This window comes from Felis catus, chromosome E1 (genome assembly GCF_018350175.1).
Source record: "Felis catus isolate Fca126 chromosome E1, F.catus_Fca126_mat1.0, whole genome shotgun sequence".
Lineage (NCBI taxonomy): Eukaryota > Metazoa > Chordata > Mammalia > Carnivora > Felidae > Felis > Felis catus.
Window position 1 is genome coordinate 44,823,296 of NC_058381.1, and position 19,554 is coordinate 44,842,849.

Below are 19,554 nucleotides of genomic sequence, written 5' to 3' on the forward strand. Positions count from 1 at the left end.
TCTCACAGTTGTGGGATCAAGCCCTGAGCTGGGTTCCACACTGGCTGGGCTCACGCTGGCGTGGAGCCTGCTTAAGATCCTCTCCTCCTCTCTCTCTCCCTCTGTCCCTCCCCAACATGTGCATTCGCGCTCTCAAAAAAAAACGTGAGCAAACTTAAAACCTGGAGTTATCTGAGAGTGGGTAAGTCTACGGGCTTAATGGTTTACAATTTATGGGAAATACCACTAAGTTACCTGGATTTGAGTCAAAGAGGCTTTGGAGAATAAAAGAGATATTGACCAGTGAGTAAAGAAAGCCCACGTGGTCCTTAACCCTTTCAAAAGACAGAATCTCAATGTAGGGATTTCAGCAAAGGATGTCATTTAGGTTGATGAATTAATTTTATTTTATGATAATTTCTTTTAATTAAGATTATTTTTTTAGAGCAGTTTAAAGTGATAGCAGGGGCTCCTGGGTAGCTCAGCTGGTTAAGCATTGGACTCTTGACTTGGCTCAGGTCACGATCTCACGGTTTGTGAGTTTGAGCCCTGTATCAGGCTTGTGCTGTCAGTGTGGAGCCTGCTTGGAATTCTGTCTCTCCCTCTTTCTGACTCTTCCCTGCTCACACACTCTCTCTCTCAAAATAAATAAATAAACTAATAACAACAACAAAAAAGGTTCACAGCAAAAGTGAGGGGGAGGTACAGAGAGAGCTGCCATATACTCCCAAGTCCCCACACATGCATAGTCTCCCCCACTATCAATACCCCCCACCAGACTGCTACATTTGTTACAGGTGATGAGCCTACACTGACATTCTATAAAGTCCATAGTTTATCAGAGTTCACTCCTGGTTTTGTTCATTCTATAGGTATGCACAAAGGTATAATGACATGTATCCATCATGGTATCTATCATACAGAATATTTTCATTGCCCTAACCTCTGGGGTCTGCCTCTTCTTCCCTCCCTCTCCAACTCCTGGCAACTACTGATCTTTTTATTGTCTCCATAGTTCTGTCTTTTCCAGAAACCAATCCATTTTTAAAAGTACAATATTCTTTATTTGAACAACTATGTGTCATTTACATTACAAATGTGAATTATATGTTGTCAATACTATTACCTAACTATAGAAGAGTTTGTCTGAGAAGTGGGAGGGCATAGTTTGATCCATGGAGCAGTTTATAGGGAGGACAATGCTGAGAAAAATGCTGAGACTTCTTAAATGCCACAAAAAGTTGTATAACATAACTCTTGTGGGGGTAGAAGTAAAAATAATAGTAAGAGGATTCTGGGGCTAGGAGTCTGAAGAAGACAAACTCTTCCTCTATTATAATTTTCATTAGGGTTCTGTTAGCTCCAAAGGGCAATCTGACAAAAGAAAACAATGTTCAAAGTCTGACAGGCATCAGAAAAATGAAGCAGGATACTGTGTGAGTTTTGAAACATTGGTCACAGCATGTGAAATATACATATTTCTTTATAACTTGCATCTGTTTAACTAGGAGTTTGAGAAGGAAAAGAATGTGCTCTAGAATCAAGACTGTTGAGGTTTGAGATCAAGTTCTATCACTTATTACCTATGTCATTATGTACCACTTATATTAAACATTTTTAAAAAAGCTTTTGTAAATAGTATCTTTTTATGGCTCTGTAATAAAATCTGAAATATCCTACTAGTTATAAAAAGATGCCTTGGAAAGATTATAAAAATGATTTTTATAGGTTAATATAGAGAAAATGATATGTAAAATTTTGGGGCAATTTAGCTAAGAGAACTAGGCTATTCTAATCATTTCTAAAAAAACAACTTCCTAAAAAAAACAGACTTCCACCGCCAATGGTAATGAAACCCTATGGAGCAGATTTACTCTCCCATCTTAAACAACTATAACACCAAACAAAAGATATGAAACAATGTTTTTCAGACACTGGACAGCAAGCACATATGCCTGAGGAAGAGTCCTGAGAACATGGTGCTGGGAAAGGGAACACAAATAGAACTCAGGGTCTCCCTGTGCAGAGAAGAAAATGCTGAGACTTCTGGGTAGTGAAGGCAACTAGAATATGCAGGGCAGAGTACTAGAAAGAGGAGAGCTACAAAGAGGGAGAGCTTCAAAGATCTGCAGGAAGTTTTCCTAGAATCCTCAGCTGAAAACTGAGTAGTGCAACTGTGTGTTATAATAAGGTATGTTATAATAAAGAATTCATTTGGTGTTTGTCTTGGATTCTTGAGAAGAAGCTTCTAAATTCTTTAAATTTCCCAAGTGATAGGAGTGTCTGTTATTTATGGTGGGTCCCTGAATTTATGCTAATGAAATGACTCGTGATGGGGCCCTAGACAGTTTTGGGATACTGAGCTGCCCATGCTGAAAAGACCAACCACTGGTTACAGGGTTAAAGCTTTGAGCTAAGTGTTAACAGCCTGGTCTCTAGGAAGGGGAGGGTGGCTAGGGATTAAGTTAAATCACATGGCCAATGATACAATCTATCATGCCTATGTGATGAACCCCAATAAAAACTATCAAAACTCAGTGTAACTTCCAGGTTGGCAAACACACTGATGTGCTGGTGAGGGGACATATCTTGATTCCACAAGGGAAAGGACAGAGAAGCACTGTGTTCAGGACCCTCCCAGACCTCAGTCTTATTTGTCTGGTCCTGACTGGTACCCTTTATGATCAAGCTGTAAGTAGAGAACTTTCCTAAATTCTGTGAATTGTTCTAGCAAATTACTAAGCCTGAGAGAGTAACGAGAACCCTCAAATTTGTAGCTAGTTGGTCAGAAGTGAAGGTGACCCAGGAAGCCCCTGAATTTGCAGCAGGCAAGTCAATGAGGTTTGGTAAGTCTTGTTGGGACTATGATCTTATTAGCCTGCAGAGTCTATACTAAGTAAGTCTGGGTGATTAGTACCAGAACTTACTACAGTATTACAGTGAGGAAAACTACCTGAATCTAGAGAAAGAACTACTGGAAAGGAGCTGGCAGAACCATTCTTGGAGCTCACCCTGGGCTTGGAGTAGCCCATATTTTCAATAGCTAGAATTAAGAAACCTCACACTCAACAGGTCATTGAGTAGATACTCAAAGGATACTGACTCAATAGCGAAGCATAATTAGTCCAGACTCAAGGCCACTCTTGTCGTACCTAACAAAACTTAAAAATCAAGACCTAAAGGAACAAACTGTTAACAAGTAACTACATCGCAGAACAAAACAGAAGTACTTAAGAGAAAATAAAGTAGTCTAGCACTCAACAATGTAAAATTTCCAGTTAAAAAAAAAACTAGGCATACAAAGACGCAGGAAAATATAACTTATATTGAACAGAGAAAAAAAAAATCAATAAAAAACAGACCCAGAAATAACATAGGTAAAATAGTAGACAAAAATCATTAAAAAAGCTATTATAGACATATTCCATATGCTCAAAAAGGTAGAAGAAAGCATAGGCATGCTAAAGGAGGGAAGCAAATCAAACTTCTGGAGATGAAAAACAGGACATCTGAGATTAAAAATATCTATACATACTGGATGGGATTAACAGCAGACCAGATGTTGCAGAAGAAAACATCGGTAAGTTGAAGACACAGCAATAACCACTATCCAAAATGAAACAGAGGAAAAAGACTAGAAATGAAAATGAACACAAAACTGAGCTGTGGGGACAACTTAACAGTCTAATACACATACATTTGGTGTCCTAGAAGGAGAGAGGGGGACATGACCAGAAAAAATATTAGAAGAAATAATGGCCAAAAATTAGCTAAATTTGATAAAAACTATGAACTCATAGATCCAAGGAGCTCTCGATCTCTGGCCAAGAAAGAAGAAAACTACGCTAGAGCACATCACAACCAAATGACTTAAAAATCAGTGATAAAAAGAAAATCATAAAACAGAAAAAAAGAGATAGATTACATATAGAGGAACAAAAATGAGAATGAGAGCAGACTTGTCAGAAACAACACAAGCTAGAAGTCAGCAGAACATCTTTAAAGAAAAAACTGCAAACGAGAATTCTATATCCAGTGAAAATTTATTTCAAAAATAAAAACAAAGGTAAAGTAAAAATTTTTTTCTAGACGTACAAAAGCTGAAAAATTCATTACTGGCAGACTTGGACTATAAGAAATTTTAGTCTTTCAAGATGAAGGAAAAGAATACCAAATTGAAGTTTGGACCTACAGAAAGAGGACCAGAAATAGTAAATATGTGGGTAAATATAAAATAGATTTTTCTTATTTAAAAAAATTTCTATAGAAGATAACTGTTTAAGGGAGAAACCACAACAATGCACTGTGGAGTTTATACACATGTAGAAGCAAAATATATGCCAACAATAGTATAAAGATGTGAAGAGGAGCATGAAGACATACTGTTATAAGGTATATGATGTATATGAAGTGGTACAACATTACTTGAAAATAGACTTTAAGTTAAAGTGTATACTCTAAACACTAAAACAGCCTCTAAAAAGACAAAATAAAGAGTAATTGTTAATAAGACAATGTTATGGGTTGAACTGTTTTCCCAAAGAATATGTTGAAGCCCTAATCCCCAGTACCTGTGAATGTGACTTATTTGGATGTAGGGTCCTTGTAGATGTAATCAAGTTAAGATGAGGCCATTAGGGTGAGCTCTAATTCAGTATGACTGATGCCCTTATAAGAAGAGGGAAATTTGGATACAAAGACACACAGGGAAGATGGCCATGTAAAGACAGAGGCAGATACTGGGTTATGCCCCCACAAACTAAGGAATGCCTGAGGCTACCAGAAGCTGGACAATATAAGAAAGGATCTTCCCTTGAAGGCTTCGGAGGAAGTATGGCCCTGTGAGCACCGTGACTTTGGATTATAGCTTCCATGACCGTGAGTGAATGCATTTCTGTAGTCTTAAGTGACCCAGTTTGCAATACTCTGTTATGGCAGCTGTAGGAAACTAATACAGGCAATAAATGAGACAAAATGGAATCAATAATACAAAAAAAAAAAACAAACAAACCCCAAAACTCATACAAAATCATTAATAGTTGCTTATTAAAGTTAGTGTATTTGTTTAGCTTGAAGTGAAATGTATTATTCAGTAAATTACGTTTCCATATTCTTTAGGATTAGCATTTACTCAGTCTCTATCATGTTGTTCTGCAGGAGGCCTCAGGCTCCTTCTCATAATCGAGCCCAGGCAATCACTGTCATCTGTCTGTGAGTTGGCTCTCATGATAAGATTACCATCCTGGCATTTCAGAAAGACTGAGGCCTTTTATATAGTCAAGGTATATGCACGTGAGTGTCTGTTTTAAGTCTTATAGTATACATTCACTATTTTAGAAGACAGAGTCGTATTCTTTTAAAACACTAGCTATGATTGGGGCGCCTGGGTGGCGCAGTCGGTTAAGTGTCCGACTTCAGCCAGGTCACGATCTCGCAGTCTGTGAGTTCGAGCCCCGCGTCAGGCTCTGGGCTGATGGCTCAGAGCCTGGAGCCTGTTTCCAATTCTGTGTCTCCCTCTTTCTCTGCCCCTCCCCCGTTCATGCTCTGTCTCTCTCTGTCCCAAAAATAAATAAAAACGTTGAAAAAGAAAAAAAAAATTTAAAACACTAGCTATGATTTATTTTTGAGTGCTTGAACAGGAAAAGAAATCCTATTTAACACCATTTCTGTGTGGAAATGGATTCATTATTTAAAAGTTTACCAAAAGATGATCTGTATACAGAAGTGCATAATAGGGGAAGAGGAGAATGAAATCTATTGTACTTGACCAACGAAGGTCATATAATAAGAAGAAAATTATTTTGGAGGAGTGTTCAGAATATCAACTAGGGGCACCTTGGTGGCTCAGTCGGTTGAGCATTGGACTTCTGCTGGGGTCTTGATCTTGCGGTTCATGAGTTCGAGCCTCACAATGGGCTCATTGCTGACTGCGCAGAGCCTGCCTCAGATCCTCTGTCCCCACTTCTCTTTCTGCCTCTCCCGTGCACTCTTTCACTCTCTATAAAAAAATAAGCCTTTAAAAAAAATACTCAATTAAAAATTATACTAGTCTTTTCAGTAAGTTTGAAACTTTTTTCTTCCTTCCTTCCTTCCTCTTTTTAAAGATCTTATTTTTAAGTAAGCTTTACACCCAATGTGGGGCTTGAACTTACAACCCCAAGATCAAGAGTCTAATGCTCTACCGACTGAGCCAGCCAGGTGCCCCTAGAAATTTCTAGTATGACATATTCAAAACTTGTAAGAGTCATTCTAGAATCTCAGGGAGGGTCAAAACCTGCCTAAAGGGAATAAAGTCATGTTTTATAGCAAGAAAAGCCAAATAATATCAAATAATGACACCACAATAAATACCTTGTTTGTGGGCCAGAACTTTGTGTTTGTGCAACAAGAATTGGAGTTACCTCTCGACTATTTCCGCTCTGTGAGAAGACAGACTTTGTTCCAGTTTGGCCGATTCTGGCAACAGACTGTAAAACACAAAAAGTCTAAGGTTTGTGAATTATAAATTGCACTGAATGATAAAAGACACCACGATGCTCCCATCTACATTTTCCCAGTGCAAGATTTCATAATACATACTGTCATCTGAAAACACAAATTGATGTCACAAATTAATGTCAATTAATATAGTAGGATTAACATCAAACTATTTCCTCACCTTAACATCAATATTTTTCTTTATTCTATCTTTTCATTTTTCACTTTAGTTTTTAAAGAAAGGCTCAAACTTCCTGAAAAAATTCCTAAAAAGCCAATTATTACATGTTCTCTAGGTGGAGCTAAGTGTTAACAAGAATTTTAAGACAGCTACTACTCTTAAGATTTATGAACATAAAAAATAACAATACAGGGAAGGTTTTATAATCCTTCTTTGACACTTAGTAAAAACATTCCACAGTAGTCCAAAGGAATAAATTAAAAAAAAAAATCATCTCATTATTTCCCACGTTCTAAGTATATTGCTCTTAGAATTAACATTTCTTCCTGGTGTGTTTAATTTTTCATTAATTGGTCTCTATTCCCATGGAGGAGGAAAAAAACTTGCTTGCCTCTTCTGTCTCTAATTTATCACCTTTCTTCTATTAATTTTCAACACTTGGCTTCTTTATAAAATGCTCTGTGACTGTTGCATCAGTGGATATTTTTAATTTTTTTTTACTACCAGATAATTTCCTTCCAAATTTACTATTACCTTGATAGGCACTGGACATAATTCTCAAAGTGTACATTATAACTAATAACTAATAACTTTCTCACCAGATAGGAAAGCCTTATTTTTGGCCTTTCCTGTATTCAACATCACTGATCATGCCCTCCTTTTTGAGACTGTATAACTTCCAAAATAGTATGGTGTCTTGATTATTTGTCCTATCACTTCATTTGCTGCCCTCTGCTTTCCACTGTTTTTAATTAAGTATGCTGTGTTCCTTCTCTACTCTCTTTTCCTAGGAGAGCCTGGCTATTTTAATAGCTTTAACTACTATTTCCATCACCAGGCCATATTCTTTCCTCTATGACTAACTATCCAGTAAATATTTTCATCTCCTCTACCCCTGCCTCAAAATAAAACTTTACAATCCTTCCTCCTCTTCCTTCCCCAAGTTGGGAACTCTACATTCACCCAAGGGACAAAACAGTCAACTCTGGACCTTCCTTACTTAACAAAGGTGTACTATGTACTGCATACAATATTCAGTTTGATATTTTTAGTTGATACTACGTGCAGACCTGCAGGTACAGCTTTCCTAGGAATGTCTTGTAAGAGCAAGGGCAGAAGAGGGTAAGACAGCAGGTGGCTTTATCGTTTGGGCAATGAAATCGCCTACCCATCACTAACTGTCCTTAATGGTTTTGGCCTACTTCACCCAATATGCTAATTACCATCCTACTATGCCTCCTTGTAATTATAATAAACTAATTTCCACAATTATACTTCACTCCTATAGCGATGCAATGGCGGGTAGTTGTCAACTCTTAAAAATGAGATTTAAAGTAATCCAACACATTAAGTACTTTGCAGCCCCCCTTTTTTTTTTTTTTTACTATTTTTGGAGTTTCTATTATTACTCATTAAGGAACTATTATAGAAACAAAACTTTACAGACTCTAAGGAATATTTGGAGCAAAAGAACAAGAATAAACATGTCCCTAGGAGGGTAAAGGGGCTGTATCAATCACACACTAGTATAACTTATTTAGCTCCATTTCTTAAACATCTATTGAGCATAGCAATAGGCATTTTAAATACATAACCTAATTTAATTCTCACAGAAGGTAACCCTGTACCATAGATGTTTGTAACAAATGGCACTTTGACCTCTACTGCCATAGATCTATATAAGAGAACATTATTTAAAAAGTCTCAAAATGGGGCGCCTGGGTGGCACAGTCGGTTAAGCGTCCGACTTCAGCCAGGTCACAATCTCGCGGTCCGTGAGTTCGAGCCCCGCGTCAGGCTCTGGGCTGATGGCTCAGAGCCTGGAGCCTGTTTCCGATTCTGTGTCTCCCTCTCTCTCTGCCCCTCCCCTGTTCATGCTCTGTCTCTCTCTGTCCCAAAAATAAATAAACGTTGAAAAAAAAAAATTAAAAAAAAATAAAAAGTCTCAAAACTTGTAGTATTTACTATGAGGTTAAGGATACTATCAAGTATTTTTCATTTTACTATACATTTACTATAAATTTACTATACATCCAAGAGAATCCACCATAAAAACTTTATTTTCAGAAACAGCTGGCTTTATACAAGTCAATTTTTTTCATGTTAATAATAGTACAATTAAAAGACAAATACAGTGGTGGGGACAAGTAAAACAATGGCAAGTATAGTTTCTGTTATTTATATTCAAAGGATAGAAACCTTTTTATTTTTGTTTAAAAATGGGGAAATGAAAAGTACAAATCTGAGTCTCTATTTACCTACATGCCGAAATACACTGTTCTTGTGAGTTATGATCTTACACAGTCAAAGACCAATCAGCTTTGTATCTCCTGCTATAACCAGCAGCCTATGACAGTGATGACCTTCTTTCACATTTAGGTCAACAACTCTAAGGCAACAGTAAACTTATACAGTTAGATTCTCTCTGAGATTGCCTTTAACAGACTAGAATTTTAAACAAATTTCTTTCATCAGCATCAAAACTACTTTACACGGAAAATACCTTTTTTGAAGGGGCTCCAGTAGATGGCACGTCAATTACAGAAGATGTATTAGTGTAGTTTTGTAAATAGGATCCATCTCCAGGACTTGGGGTTTCTAATGGCAAAATCCCAAAACTGAGAAGAGGTTGAAATCAAGGTGTCAAAAAGTCATCAAGGCATATATAAAGCAGCAGTATACTTAAATTAGAAGGTCTAAAAGGAAGAGAATGGCAAATCAGTCTTGGGGGCAGTGAGGATCTGAGGGGCAGATTTAAAATAAGCTGTGAATGTAGACTATTCCACCCACCATAACTAAAATTAAAAAAGAAAAAAAATCAAACAAGGAACTAAATTGAGCAGCAACTACTGATCTCAGGAGATTTATTGGAAATAAAGAAGAACAACTTTGTAAAAGTGAAGATCCAAATGACCAAATTATTTCAAATTCCTGGACTTTATGGGATTTAAACGACACTGTTACAGAGAGAGTGTCTCTAGAGATGCTGAATCCACACATGGATTCAGTGAGCTGTTAATGTCACGGTCATGCTGTTTTAGTTAGCTCTCCGGCCCCGGGACCCAATTCCTAGCATCAGTTCTAGCACAGCATTTTTAATTTTGATACTTTTGGATATGTATCCTCTGGGCTGGATTCCTATATTTACACACATATACATATACGTCTAATAATTTTGACAAAATACTTCCTATTGATACATGTCAATTCTTCTGTGGTTTGGAAAACAGTACTTTAACAGTAACCACTGCTACCGCTTTGATGAGATCATAAGCATTCCAACATTCCAAAAGGTTCACTGCGATTCACTGACACACAGCCAAAAAGACAGTTATCTTTTAACGCATACACTAGCTGAAGAAGGCATATTTAAGGGTTTTAAATTTTCCAATATTTAACATTAAATTTTTATCACAGGTATTACATTTTTAACTTCATTTTCTGAAAACAGAATAGGTCTATTACTGACTTACTAAATGCTTCTATTTCCATAGAAATTTAGAAGTTGCTGTTCATATTAATTTATATTACTAATATGAATTATTACAAATCATTTAATATTATAGTACATTTTAAAGTATTTTTTGTTTGTCTTACCTTGGGGTTAATGGACTAAGAGCAGCTGGTCCTCCTAATAAGCTTCGACCAGTTTTTGGTTTATTTTGAACCTGTTTAGATAATATGGAAGTTCCTGTTCCAAGAGGGACAGTATCTGGTGAAATTACAGCTGAATCAATATAAGACACTGAGGAATCTGTATTCAAGGAGTACTTTGAATTGGAAGATTCTAAATTCAGTCTGTTTAATTCCTGAAACAGAAAATTTCCACCATGTCATTTATGATACATTTAGTTCATTCTTTTTTGTTTTCCATAATATTTGAACACTAGGATAGGATTATACTTACAATTGTGTCCTGGGGTGTTTCTGTAAGAACGGTCTCGGGTTGTCTATGAGATAAACTATGATTAGATACTAGTGTTGTGCAAGAGCTGGGCAGACAGTTGCTAAAGTTCTGTAAAGATGTTAATTTAAATGTTTGGTCAGGATCTGGCTTTTCACCTATGAAGGGAAAAAAAAATGTATGCCTCTGAGGAAATGACAATTAATCTTTTTAAGTATGCATATATCAGTGGAAATAAGGCCTCACCCAGAGTTTTAAAGTTCTCCTGTTTCAGCTAATCAAATTTACTTCCCCAAAGCCCACCTATCAATTTATTACAAAAATTTTCACATAAAGCTGTAAATTTAGGAAATAAACTATAATAACACTATTTTAAATATAACAAATCATAGGAAAATGCAGATTTCTGTGCTTTTTTAAAGCAGAAAGCAACTAGATCTCATTTTGCTCCAGGTAAGGAGTGATGGTGCAGAACTGAAACCCAACAGACATCACAGTCAAGTTAGAAGCACGGCCATGGATACGTCCACGAGGTTTTAAAATGATCCTCATGCATTCTAAGAGCACACATACTAAGACACTCTTCCCCCATATTGTCCAGGTCTTATTTACATAACAGTTTCTGCTCCAGGAATTCTACTAGTTTCTTTCCTTATCCAGAAAGCTATTTTGCCTAGTGTTATACTCACAATACAACTCATTCTAGAGGACACAAGGCCACATCAGTCCTTAAACATGATTCTATTACCTTATTTCTTGTTCTCAACTTAACAGCCTTTAGCTTTGAAAAATGTTTTTCTTGTGAATAATTTGTATCACTCTTCGAGAATTAAGGAGCTGAGACAAAAAAGAAGAGGAAGCGGGGAACCCTCCCCTAGTCACCTCTACAAACCTACCTATTTCACATAATGATTCAAAGGGGGACCAGAGGAAAGGATTTAAACTAAGGCTCTTTTGGTAACATTCTGATCCTTTGGCAAGCCGATCTGTCTTGCTGTAAAGACAAACACATATATTAGACAAGCTGCACAACCCAAAACATCATAAAGAATTTTTTGGTACAAAAAATTAGGTAACTCCTATATGTGTATTTGTACACACACATACAAGTTTTGAGAGTACTCTTCTTGACACATTCCCTAAATTACTAATTTCCCCTTCTCACCACTCTCTAATCTATTATTTAGGGCAGTTCGAGTCAAAAGTCTGGTGAAAGCAAGCAGAACATGAACTGAACGGAATGCTAGCAAAATCAATTATCATTGCCTTCTTGAGTACTAGAATTGCTTTTAATTTGCTGTCAGAATCTAGAATTACTTAAGGAGATATGGACAATATCCAAATATTTCAGTCTTATGCTTAATTTTTAATGTAATACCCCAATGGTAATTTTGAAAGTGACTTAAATGCTTTAAATATAGTATATTTAAATGATCAGGCTTTCTAATGAAGTAGAGGTGGTAGCTCTTTAAAAAAAAATTTTTTTTTAAAGATTTTATTTTTAAGTAATCTCTGTACCCAAAGGAGGGCTTGAACTCACAACCCTGAGATCAAGAGTTGCACGTTCTGCCAACTGAGCCAGCCAGGTACCCCGAGGTGGTAGCTCTTAATGGAAAAAAATGTTCTAAAGAATTGGGGTGAAAAAATTATCAGATGGTACTGGGAAGAAACAGGTTAATCTAAGAACCAGACTTACCACCAGTTGTGTCCTAAACAGAAGTCTCATGAGCTGTTATAGACAAAAAGGTCAATAAGCTGTCTACCAAAATACTGGAGTTAAAAAAGATATCTTAACAAGCTACAGCTGCAAAACCACAACAGCTATGTATCCAGATTACTGGGTGCAATTTTGGTCACAAGACAGGCAAATGATGGCTGAAATGAAAAGCCAGTCTTTGGAGTAGAGTTTTCCCCCACTGGATGTTTAATCTTTAATATTTATAATGAATAAAAATAACCCATCCTTATCCTTTTTTAAAAAAAATATACTGTTTTAAGTTTATGAGAGAGGGAGACCATGAGTGGGGAAGAGGCAGAGAGAGACAGAGAGAGAGAATCCTAAGCAGGTTCCATACTGAAAGCACAGAGCCCAACAGGGGCTTGAACTCATGAACTGTGAGATGGTGACCTGAGCCAAAGTTGGATGTTCAACTAACAGCCACCCAGGCACATCCCTCATTCTTTTAAAGAAGGGGAAAACCCTTCTTCATGGTTAGGGACTGATTCAACTCTACCTTCAAAACTTTTATATTTTTAAATGTTTATTTATTTTGAGAGAGAGTGTGCATGCATGCACATGTGTGTATGAGTGGGGGAGGGAGAAAGAGGGAGAGAGAATCCCAAGTGGGCTCCACACTGTCAGCACAGAGCTGGAAGCAGGGCTTGATCCCACAAACTGTGAGATCCTGACCAAGCCGAATCAGGAGTCTGATGCTTAACTGACTGAGCCACCCAGGCGCCCAGCTCCTCTAAAACTTTTATTAATCTTGTATAAAAAATTTTTTTAATGTTTATTTAGAGAGAGTGCATGAGGGGGGAGAGGCAGAGAGAGAGAGAGAGAGAGAGAGAGAGAATCCAAAGGAAGCTCTGCGGTATCAATGCACAGCTCATCATGGGGCTTGATCTCATGAACTGTGAGATTATAACCTGAGCTGAAATCAAGAGTTGGACACTCAACCAAGAGAGGCACCCAGGCACCCCTAAAATAATTAGTAATACATAATAGTATTTTTGTGATTTTAATACTTTATTTTGTTTTATTAAACTTTATTTATAATAATTTTAGACTCACATACAAGTTGAAAAAAAATAAGAGTTCCCATGTACCCTACATCCAACTTCCCTCAATGACAACATCTGATACAACCATAGCACAATTATCAAAACTGGGAAATTGACAATAGCATAATACTGTACACTAAACCACAGACTTTATTTGGGTTTCAGCAGTTTTTACACGCACTCATTTATATATGGTTTTATGAAATTTCATCACACATATAGATTTGTGTAACCATTACCACAATCAAGATATAGACAGAACTGTTCCAACAGCCCAGAGAAACTCCACAGCTGCCTCTGCACAGCCACATTCTTGCCTCAACTCTCCCCTCTGACAACCACTGATCTGTCCCTATCGTAATTTTATATCTATGTGTTTTTTTAAAATTTTTTAATGTTTATTTTTGAGAGAGACAGACCATGAGCAGGGGAGGGGCAGAGAGAGGGAGAGACACAGAATCTGAAGCAGGGTCCAGGCTCCGAGCTGTCAGCACAGAGCCCAACACGGGGCTCGAACTCACGAACTGTGAGATCATGACCTGAGCCAAAGTCAGACACTCAACTGACTGAGCCACCCAGGGACCCCTATCATATCTGTGTCTAATGAGAAATTCTATTGGTCTGCATCCTCACCAGCACGTGGTACTGTATGTTTGTTTTTTTTTTTTTTAATTTTTTATTTGAGAGACACAGAGACAGAGAGAGAGAGAGAGCATTAGCAAGAGGGGAAGAGGGGCAGAGGGAGAGAGAGAGAATCTCAAGCAGGCTCCACGCTCAGTGCAGAGCCTGACGTGGGCCTCCATTCCATGACCCTGGGATCATGACCTGAACTGAAATCAAGAGTCAGATGCTCAACAGACTGAGGCACCCAGGCGCCCCTGTCCGTTCTTATTTTAGCCATTTTAACAAGTGCGTAGTGGTTTCTAATGGTGTTTTTTATTAGCCTTTCCTTAACAGCTAAGGATCTGGTACAACTTTTCATGTGCTTACTTACCATCCATATATCCTCTTTGGTGAAGTAGCCAGTCAAATATTTCACCCACAGTCTAATTCCTTAGGTTTTAATTTTATTATTGAGAATTCAAGAAACAAAACTGTTTCTACCAAGTTTTTCCTACTTAGCATCTTACACTCTTTCTTAACTAGGTAGAACTGATTATTCCCTCCATTGGATAAAATACTGCTCAATTTTTTTCTTTTTTTAAGAGAGAATGGGAGTGTGGGCTTGGGGTGGGGGGAGAGGGAAGGGGGTAGATAGAGAATCTTAAGCAAGCTCCATACCCACAGGGCTCCATCTCAGGACCCTGAGATCATGACCTGAGCCAAAATCAAGAGTCTGATGCTCAACTGGCTGAGCCCCCCAGGTGTCCCCTGCTCAAATTTTATCACAGCATTTTTATTGTGATGATAAAAACTTACAAACTTTTGTTTACTGCTTCTCTCCTATTCTATTATAAACCTTTGAGGGCAGGGACTGTGAGTGATTTATCTTTACATCCCCAGGACCAAGTACTATGTTTAGCCACAAAGGGAGGATGGACCTCAAAGTTTCTCAAATAAATGATAAAAAGAATCATAGTTGCATGAACTAAATTCATTACTCCATGTCTTTTTATTAAGACAAATGAAGATACTGCTATTGTATCTTTATTTACTCCTGTTCTCAAAAGAGTGATGTCATATGAAAATGAGCCCCCAAATTCAGGCAAATAATTTATTCTGTACAAAAAGACATTTTTGAGGTTTTTAAAAAACTACTATTCAAACTAGCCTCGATTTATCTTAAAACAGGTGCTTTCCTAATTCTTCAGACAAGCAATCCTCAACCAATTCTCCTACAACATGTAGGAGACATGTGACATTTACACAGGCGATGCACTCCCATGCGTGGATGAACAATTCCCGTTACCTGATTATATCTCCACCCTCTACTCCCCAACCAAGGAGTATTTCAGACTAAAAATGAGTGCGAACAATTATTATAGTGATAACTTTGAATTCACTCTCCCTTGCTTTCAAAAGACTAAATTTAAGTAAGTGTAGAGAAATTTTAAATACATTTCAAATGATTTGCAGATCACTGTTATTTCAACAACCATCGTGGAAATTTCTTAGGACATGCCTCCAAATTAGTATGGCAAACCAGATGGGAACTGCTATGCTTTATTACTGAAATTTATCTTCAAGCCTTGTTCTAAGGAGCCGAGGTGATATTTAATATTAGAGAAAAAACTTCACTCATTTCTTCTTTTTCCTCAGTGGATCACATGAAGATATTCTCCTCACCCAAGGTGGAAAAAACCTCCTATGTGCACTCAAATATTAGGTAGTGCTGCTGTGGCTATCATCATTAAAGCAAAGCAGATAGTGACAAATGGGATCAACATCTCCACGACTTTATAAGTTTAATAAGGTCACAGAACTAAAAGACTGTACTCTTCAGCCAAGTGCTATTTGATAAACACAGAAAGTGTAAGGTTTTTTTTTTTTTTTTTTTTTAACCACAAAGACTTCTACCACTGGAAACAATTTTCTGGTAGTGTGAATCATTGTTACTTACCAATATACATGTCCCAACAATGAAAGAGTAAAGCAAGCTGAATCACCAAACTCAGTAACAATATCATCATGGCTTTTCTGCTTATTAAACACTCCACCAGATAAGATCTGTTCCCCTTCTGCAAGCCTTTAAAACACAAATTTACAGATTAAAAAAAGTCAACATAAAAAGTACTGTGTGTAAAGACATCCTTCACTACCAATGTACTTCCAAATATGGGGATAAAGTACAAAGTCCAGGCACCTTTAGAACAGCAATAGCCATGTATTTAGAATCATTTGGAAGACTGGGAATTTATGGTCTTAAAATTCCAGTCTTGCATTTAAGAACAGAACCAGTTAAATTCAGTCCCTATATGTACAAATGTAGTGTGAGCAACATACACATTACTCATGTCAAAAGAAATGGAAGGTCTTTATACTGGGGGAAAATGTGTACGGTTGTTCATTAACAGACGTAGTGGTCCTTTTTATTTAGTTCTGTAATTCCTTGAAATAGGAATTTGCAAGAGAATTTAATAACACTAATTAGACGTTAGTGAAAAACTGCGTACTTAATGGTCTCACTCGTTTTTAGGTTTATAAAAGAAACCCGAATAGTACTTCATCTCTTTTTATTTACCAATTATGTTTTCTTGATATAGAAAATCACAAGTGTTTCCCAAAGGAAAAAAAAAAAAAAAAAAAAAAAACTTGACTTCACTATATATTTTTAGCATATCAGAGTTTATAATGGTATCTCTTTTAAAGTTTTTTCCAAATCATCATGTGGAAAATACTCTAGTAAGTTTACACAGCATATCCTAAACATTAAAGTGATATCTATATTTCTTCTACGGTCAGTGGGACTTTTAAAAAACCATGAATACTTGTAAATGAGATAAGAATGTCCAAGGTAAGAATTGGCTTAAGAAACTAGCAAATTAAATATATTTTTAGGAAGTTAGCATTAAACCTTCGGAGTAAAAATAATTCAATAACAAATGTTTCAGAAATTTTATAGATATTTTAGCTAGTTTTTTTAATTTAAGTCATCAGTTAGACACTGGACAAATACAATAATCATTATTAGTCTGTGGAGACTTCAGGAGGCTCATTTGTGTCCTCTCGCTATAAACCTACCAACTACATTCACAAACACACTTCTGCGATTATCTATTTATCTAGTCCCTTTTAGCATCATTCCATCTCTTACAGGACAGAACAGAGTTTAACAGAAGATAACTACCTATATCTCTACCTGCCTCCAGATTCAGAATAGGGACAGCTGACATGTTTAATTGTAATGTTCAAAAGAAGTGCTCTCCTGAACCTGCCCCCTCGCTTCAAAGGGGTAGGACAAAGTGGTATGGAAAGCCAAATAACTACACAACTACCTAGACATAATGAAGCATGAATCTCAGGTGAACAGGTAAGGAGGTTTTCAGGCGTATTCCAATTGAAAGCAAAGGAAAGGAAATAACACTTGGGATAATTTTGGGAAATGACAGGAATTAGTTATAACTTACGTTTCCCCAGAGTTAAATTCTATTATTTATTACCATAACAATGAAATCTCTCCATAACAAAAGTGCTAATGCCACAGGCAACAGTATAAACATTTTAAGTTACTGAAATAGACAAATTGCTACTACCAAAAAAGAGGGGAGAAAGGGAGTCAAGAGTTTAATCTATCAAAAGGATTTTATCCAAAATTCTACAGTGTAAGTAAACAATATTAGATAGAAAAGATTTAAAAACTTACTTGCTGAGATCAACACAACATTTTGCAAGCAGGTATTTACACTGCGGTGTAGTACAACTGTGTCCTTTCAAGAGTCTATATGCTTTATATGCCTTTCCTGAGCGGTAATAACAGGTTGCCAATAAAAACAAGGCTTCCTCTGAGTGTACTAAGAGCACATATGAAAAAAAATGGCTATTATTCAGTATGTTGAATGGTAATCACTGTTTATCTGGCAATAAACAAGTTTAGCAACAAAAAATTAGTCATGTTATTTAATATAAAACAATCATTTATTAATCCAAATTTGAATTGAGAAATACTTTACTGACAGAAATCTTAGTTCCCCAAGTCCTGATTACCTTCTTCTTACAAAGAACCAAGGAAGTAATACAATGAAGACAGTCATGGTATTTTCTGTAAATCCTTAACAAAAGTGCGCACTTGTGTGCACACCCGCACACTCACACCTACCTTTAAATAGACTACCAGTAAACGGTCTTGTTTTTTTGTAGTATTTTTCTAACAGACTCTTTGAGAGAACAGATGTCCAATTTCACGAGAAAGGTGCACTCAGGGTTGCAAAGCTAATTACCAATCTGAGATTACTTTCTACATTAAAAAAGGACCAGATTTTAAAAAACAAAAAACACTTCTTTCTAACACCAAATGTATACTACATTACACTCAAGATAATTTAAGACAGAAGAAAAATTCTAAATTGTGAATACCCACAGCATTTAAACCACTCAATCGACACACTTAACACTTCTACAGCAACAACAATTATACTGCCTTGCAGTGGCAGGAGCTGAATTATTCAATCTGTCCCCTGGTCTCCATACTAGGAAGGAAATGCCCCTTCTGTCCTAGTTAATGAAATGTGGCATTTTCCCCTTTATTTACTCTCTCCCAAACTGACCATCACTTCACTTCTATCCTTGCAATCTCCCAACCAATCCAGGTGAGAGTCTAGAGAGGCCAACAACAAAGGAGATAGAAAGAAAGCAGGAAAATCACAAATCTGTGCTTCTAAAAATGGGTTCGGTAATAATCTCAGTGGGTTGAGGGGTGTTCTAAGCCAGTGGTTCTAAAAGTGTGGCTGGCCCCTCTACCAGCACGGCATGACTTGGGAGCTTGTTAGAAATTCTTAGCTTCAACCGAGACCCACTGAATCAGTAATTCTGGGAGTGAGGACCTGCGGTCTTGCGTTGTAACAAACGCTTCAGGCAATTCTGGTGCATGCTGAAGTTTGAGAATCACTGTTCTGAAGTACAAGATAAACTTGCCACATCTTAAAAAGTTAACTTCACCCAAAGCTTGGGATAAAAAATTGTTAACTTCATTCAAAGTTTAGTATAAAAAAGTAGGTAATTTGAAAGATTACTCTTACACAGGTTTTTGGGTCATATATATGTATATGCAAGCAAAAACAGAACCCTTCTTCTCTGGTCCATCTTATGATTTTTCATGAAACTCTAGTATAAAAAAACAATATGCAATGAATGATATGGAGTAAATGACCAGGAACTTTGGCACACATGTTAATGGGGTGTACATAGTATTAATGCTTCAGAAGCAAAAAGAATGAATAGGGAGCTCTACTGTAGGGGGAGCAAACTTTTTTTTCAACTTTTTTTTTTTTTTTTTTTTTTGGGACAGAGAGAGACAGAGCATGAACGGGGGAGGGGCAGAGAGAGAGGGAGACACAGAATCGGAAACAGGCTCCAGGCTCTGAGCCATCAGCCCAGAGCCTGACGCGGGGCTCGAACTCACGGACCGCGAGATCGTGACCTGGCTGAAGTCGGACGCTGAACCAACTGCGCCACCCAGGCGCCCCGCAAACTTTTAATTTCACTGAACTGTAAGTGCTAATTCACACAAATTAGAAAGTGTGATTTCTTTTTGATCTCGCGATAAAGGCCTTGATTCTGGTCACTTTATAAATTA

The 19,554-nt window shown here is 37.1% G+C and overlaps 1 protein-coding gene across 4 annotated transcripts in view; it reads right to left on the minus strand.

Annotated features, from left to right (window-relative positions):
* Positions 1-19,554, minus strand: part of CDC27 (cell division cycle 27) — a 69,268-nt gene that overhangs the window by 26,089 nt on the left and 23,625 nt on the right. For 3 of the 4 annotated variants that reach the window (XM_006940466.5, XM_003997032.6, XR_002149261.3), the window contains exons 3-9: positions 17,626-17,773; positions 15,883-16,008; positions 11,438-11,535; positions 10,545-10,699; positions 10,235-10,446; positions 9,141-9,255; positions 6,331-6,446 (exon numbers count right to left, since the gene is read on the minus strand). In XM_006940466.5, coding sequence (XP_006940528.1) covers positions 6,331-6,446; positions 9,141-9,255; positions 10,235-10,446; positions 10,545-10,699; positions 11,438-11,535; positions 15,883-16,008; positions 17,626-17,773 — 970 coding nt within the window. The remainder of the gene's footprint in view (positions 1-6,330; positions 6,447-9,140; positions 9,256-10,234; positions 10,447-10,544; positions 10,700-11,437; positions 11,536-15,882; positions 16,009-17,625; positions 17,774-19,554) is intronic. The other variant, XM_006940467.5, reaches the window with a different exon arrangement.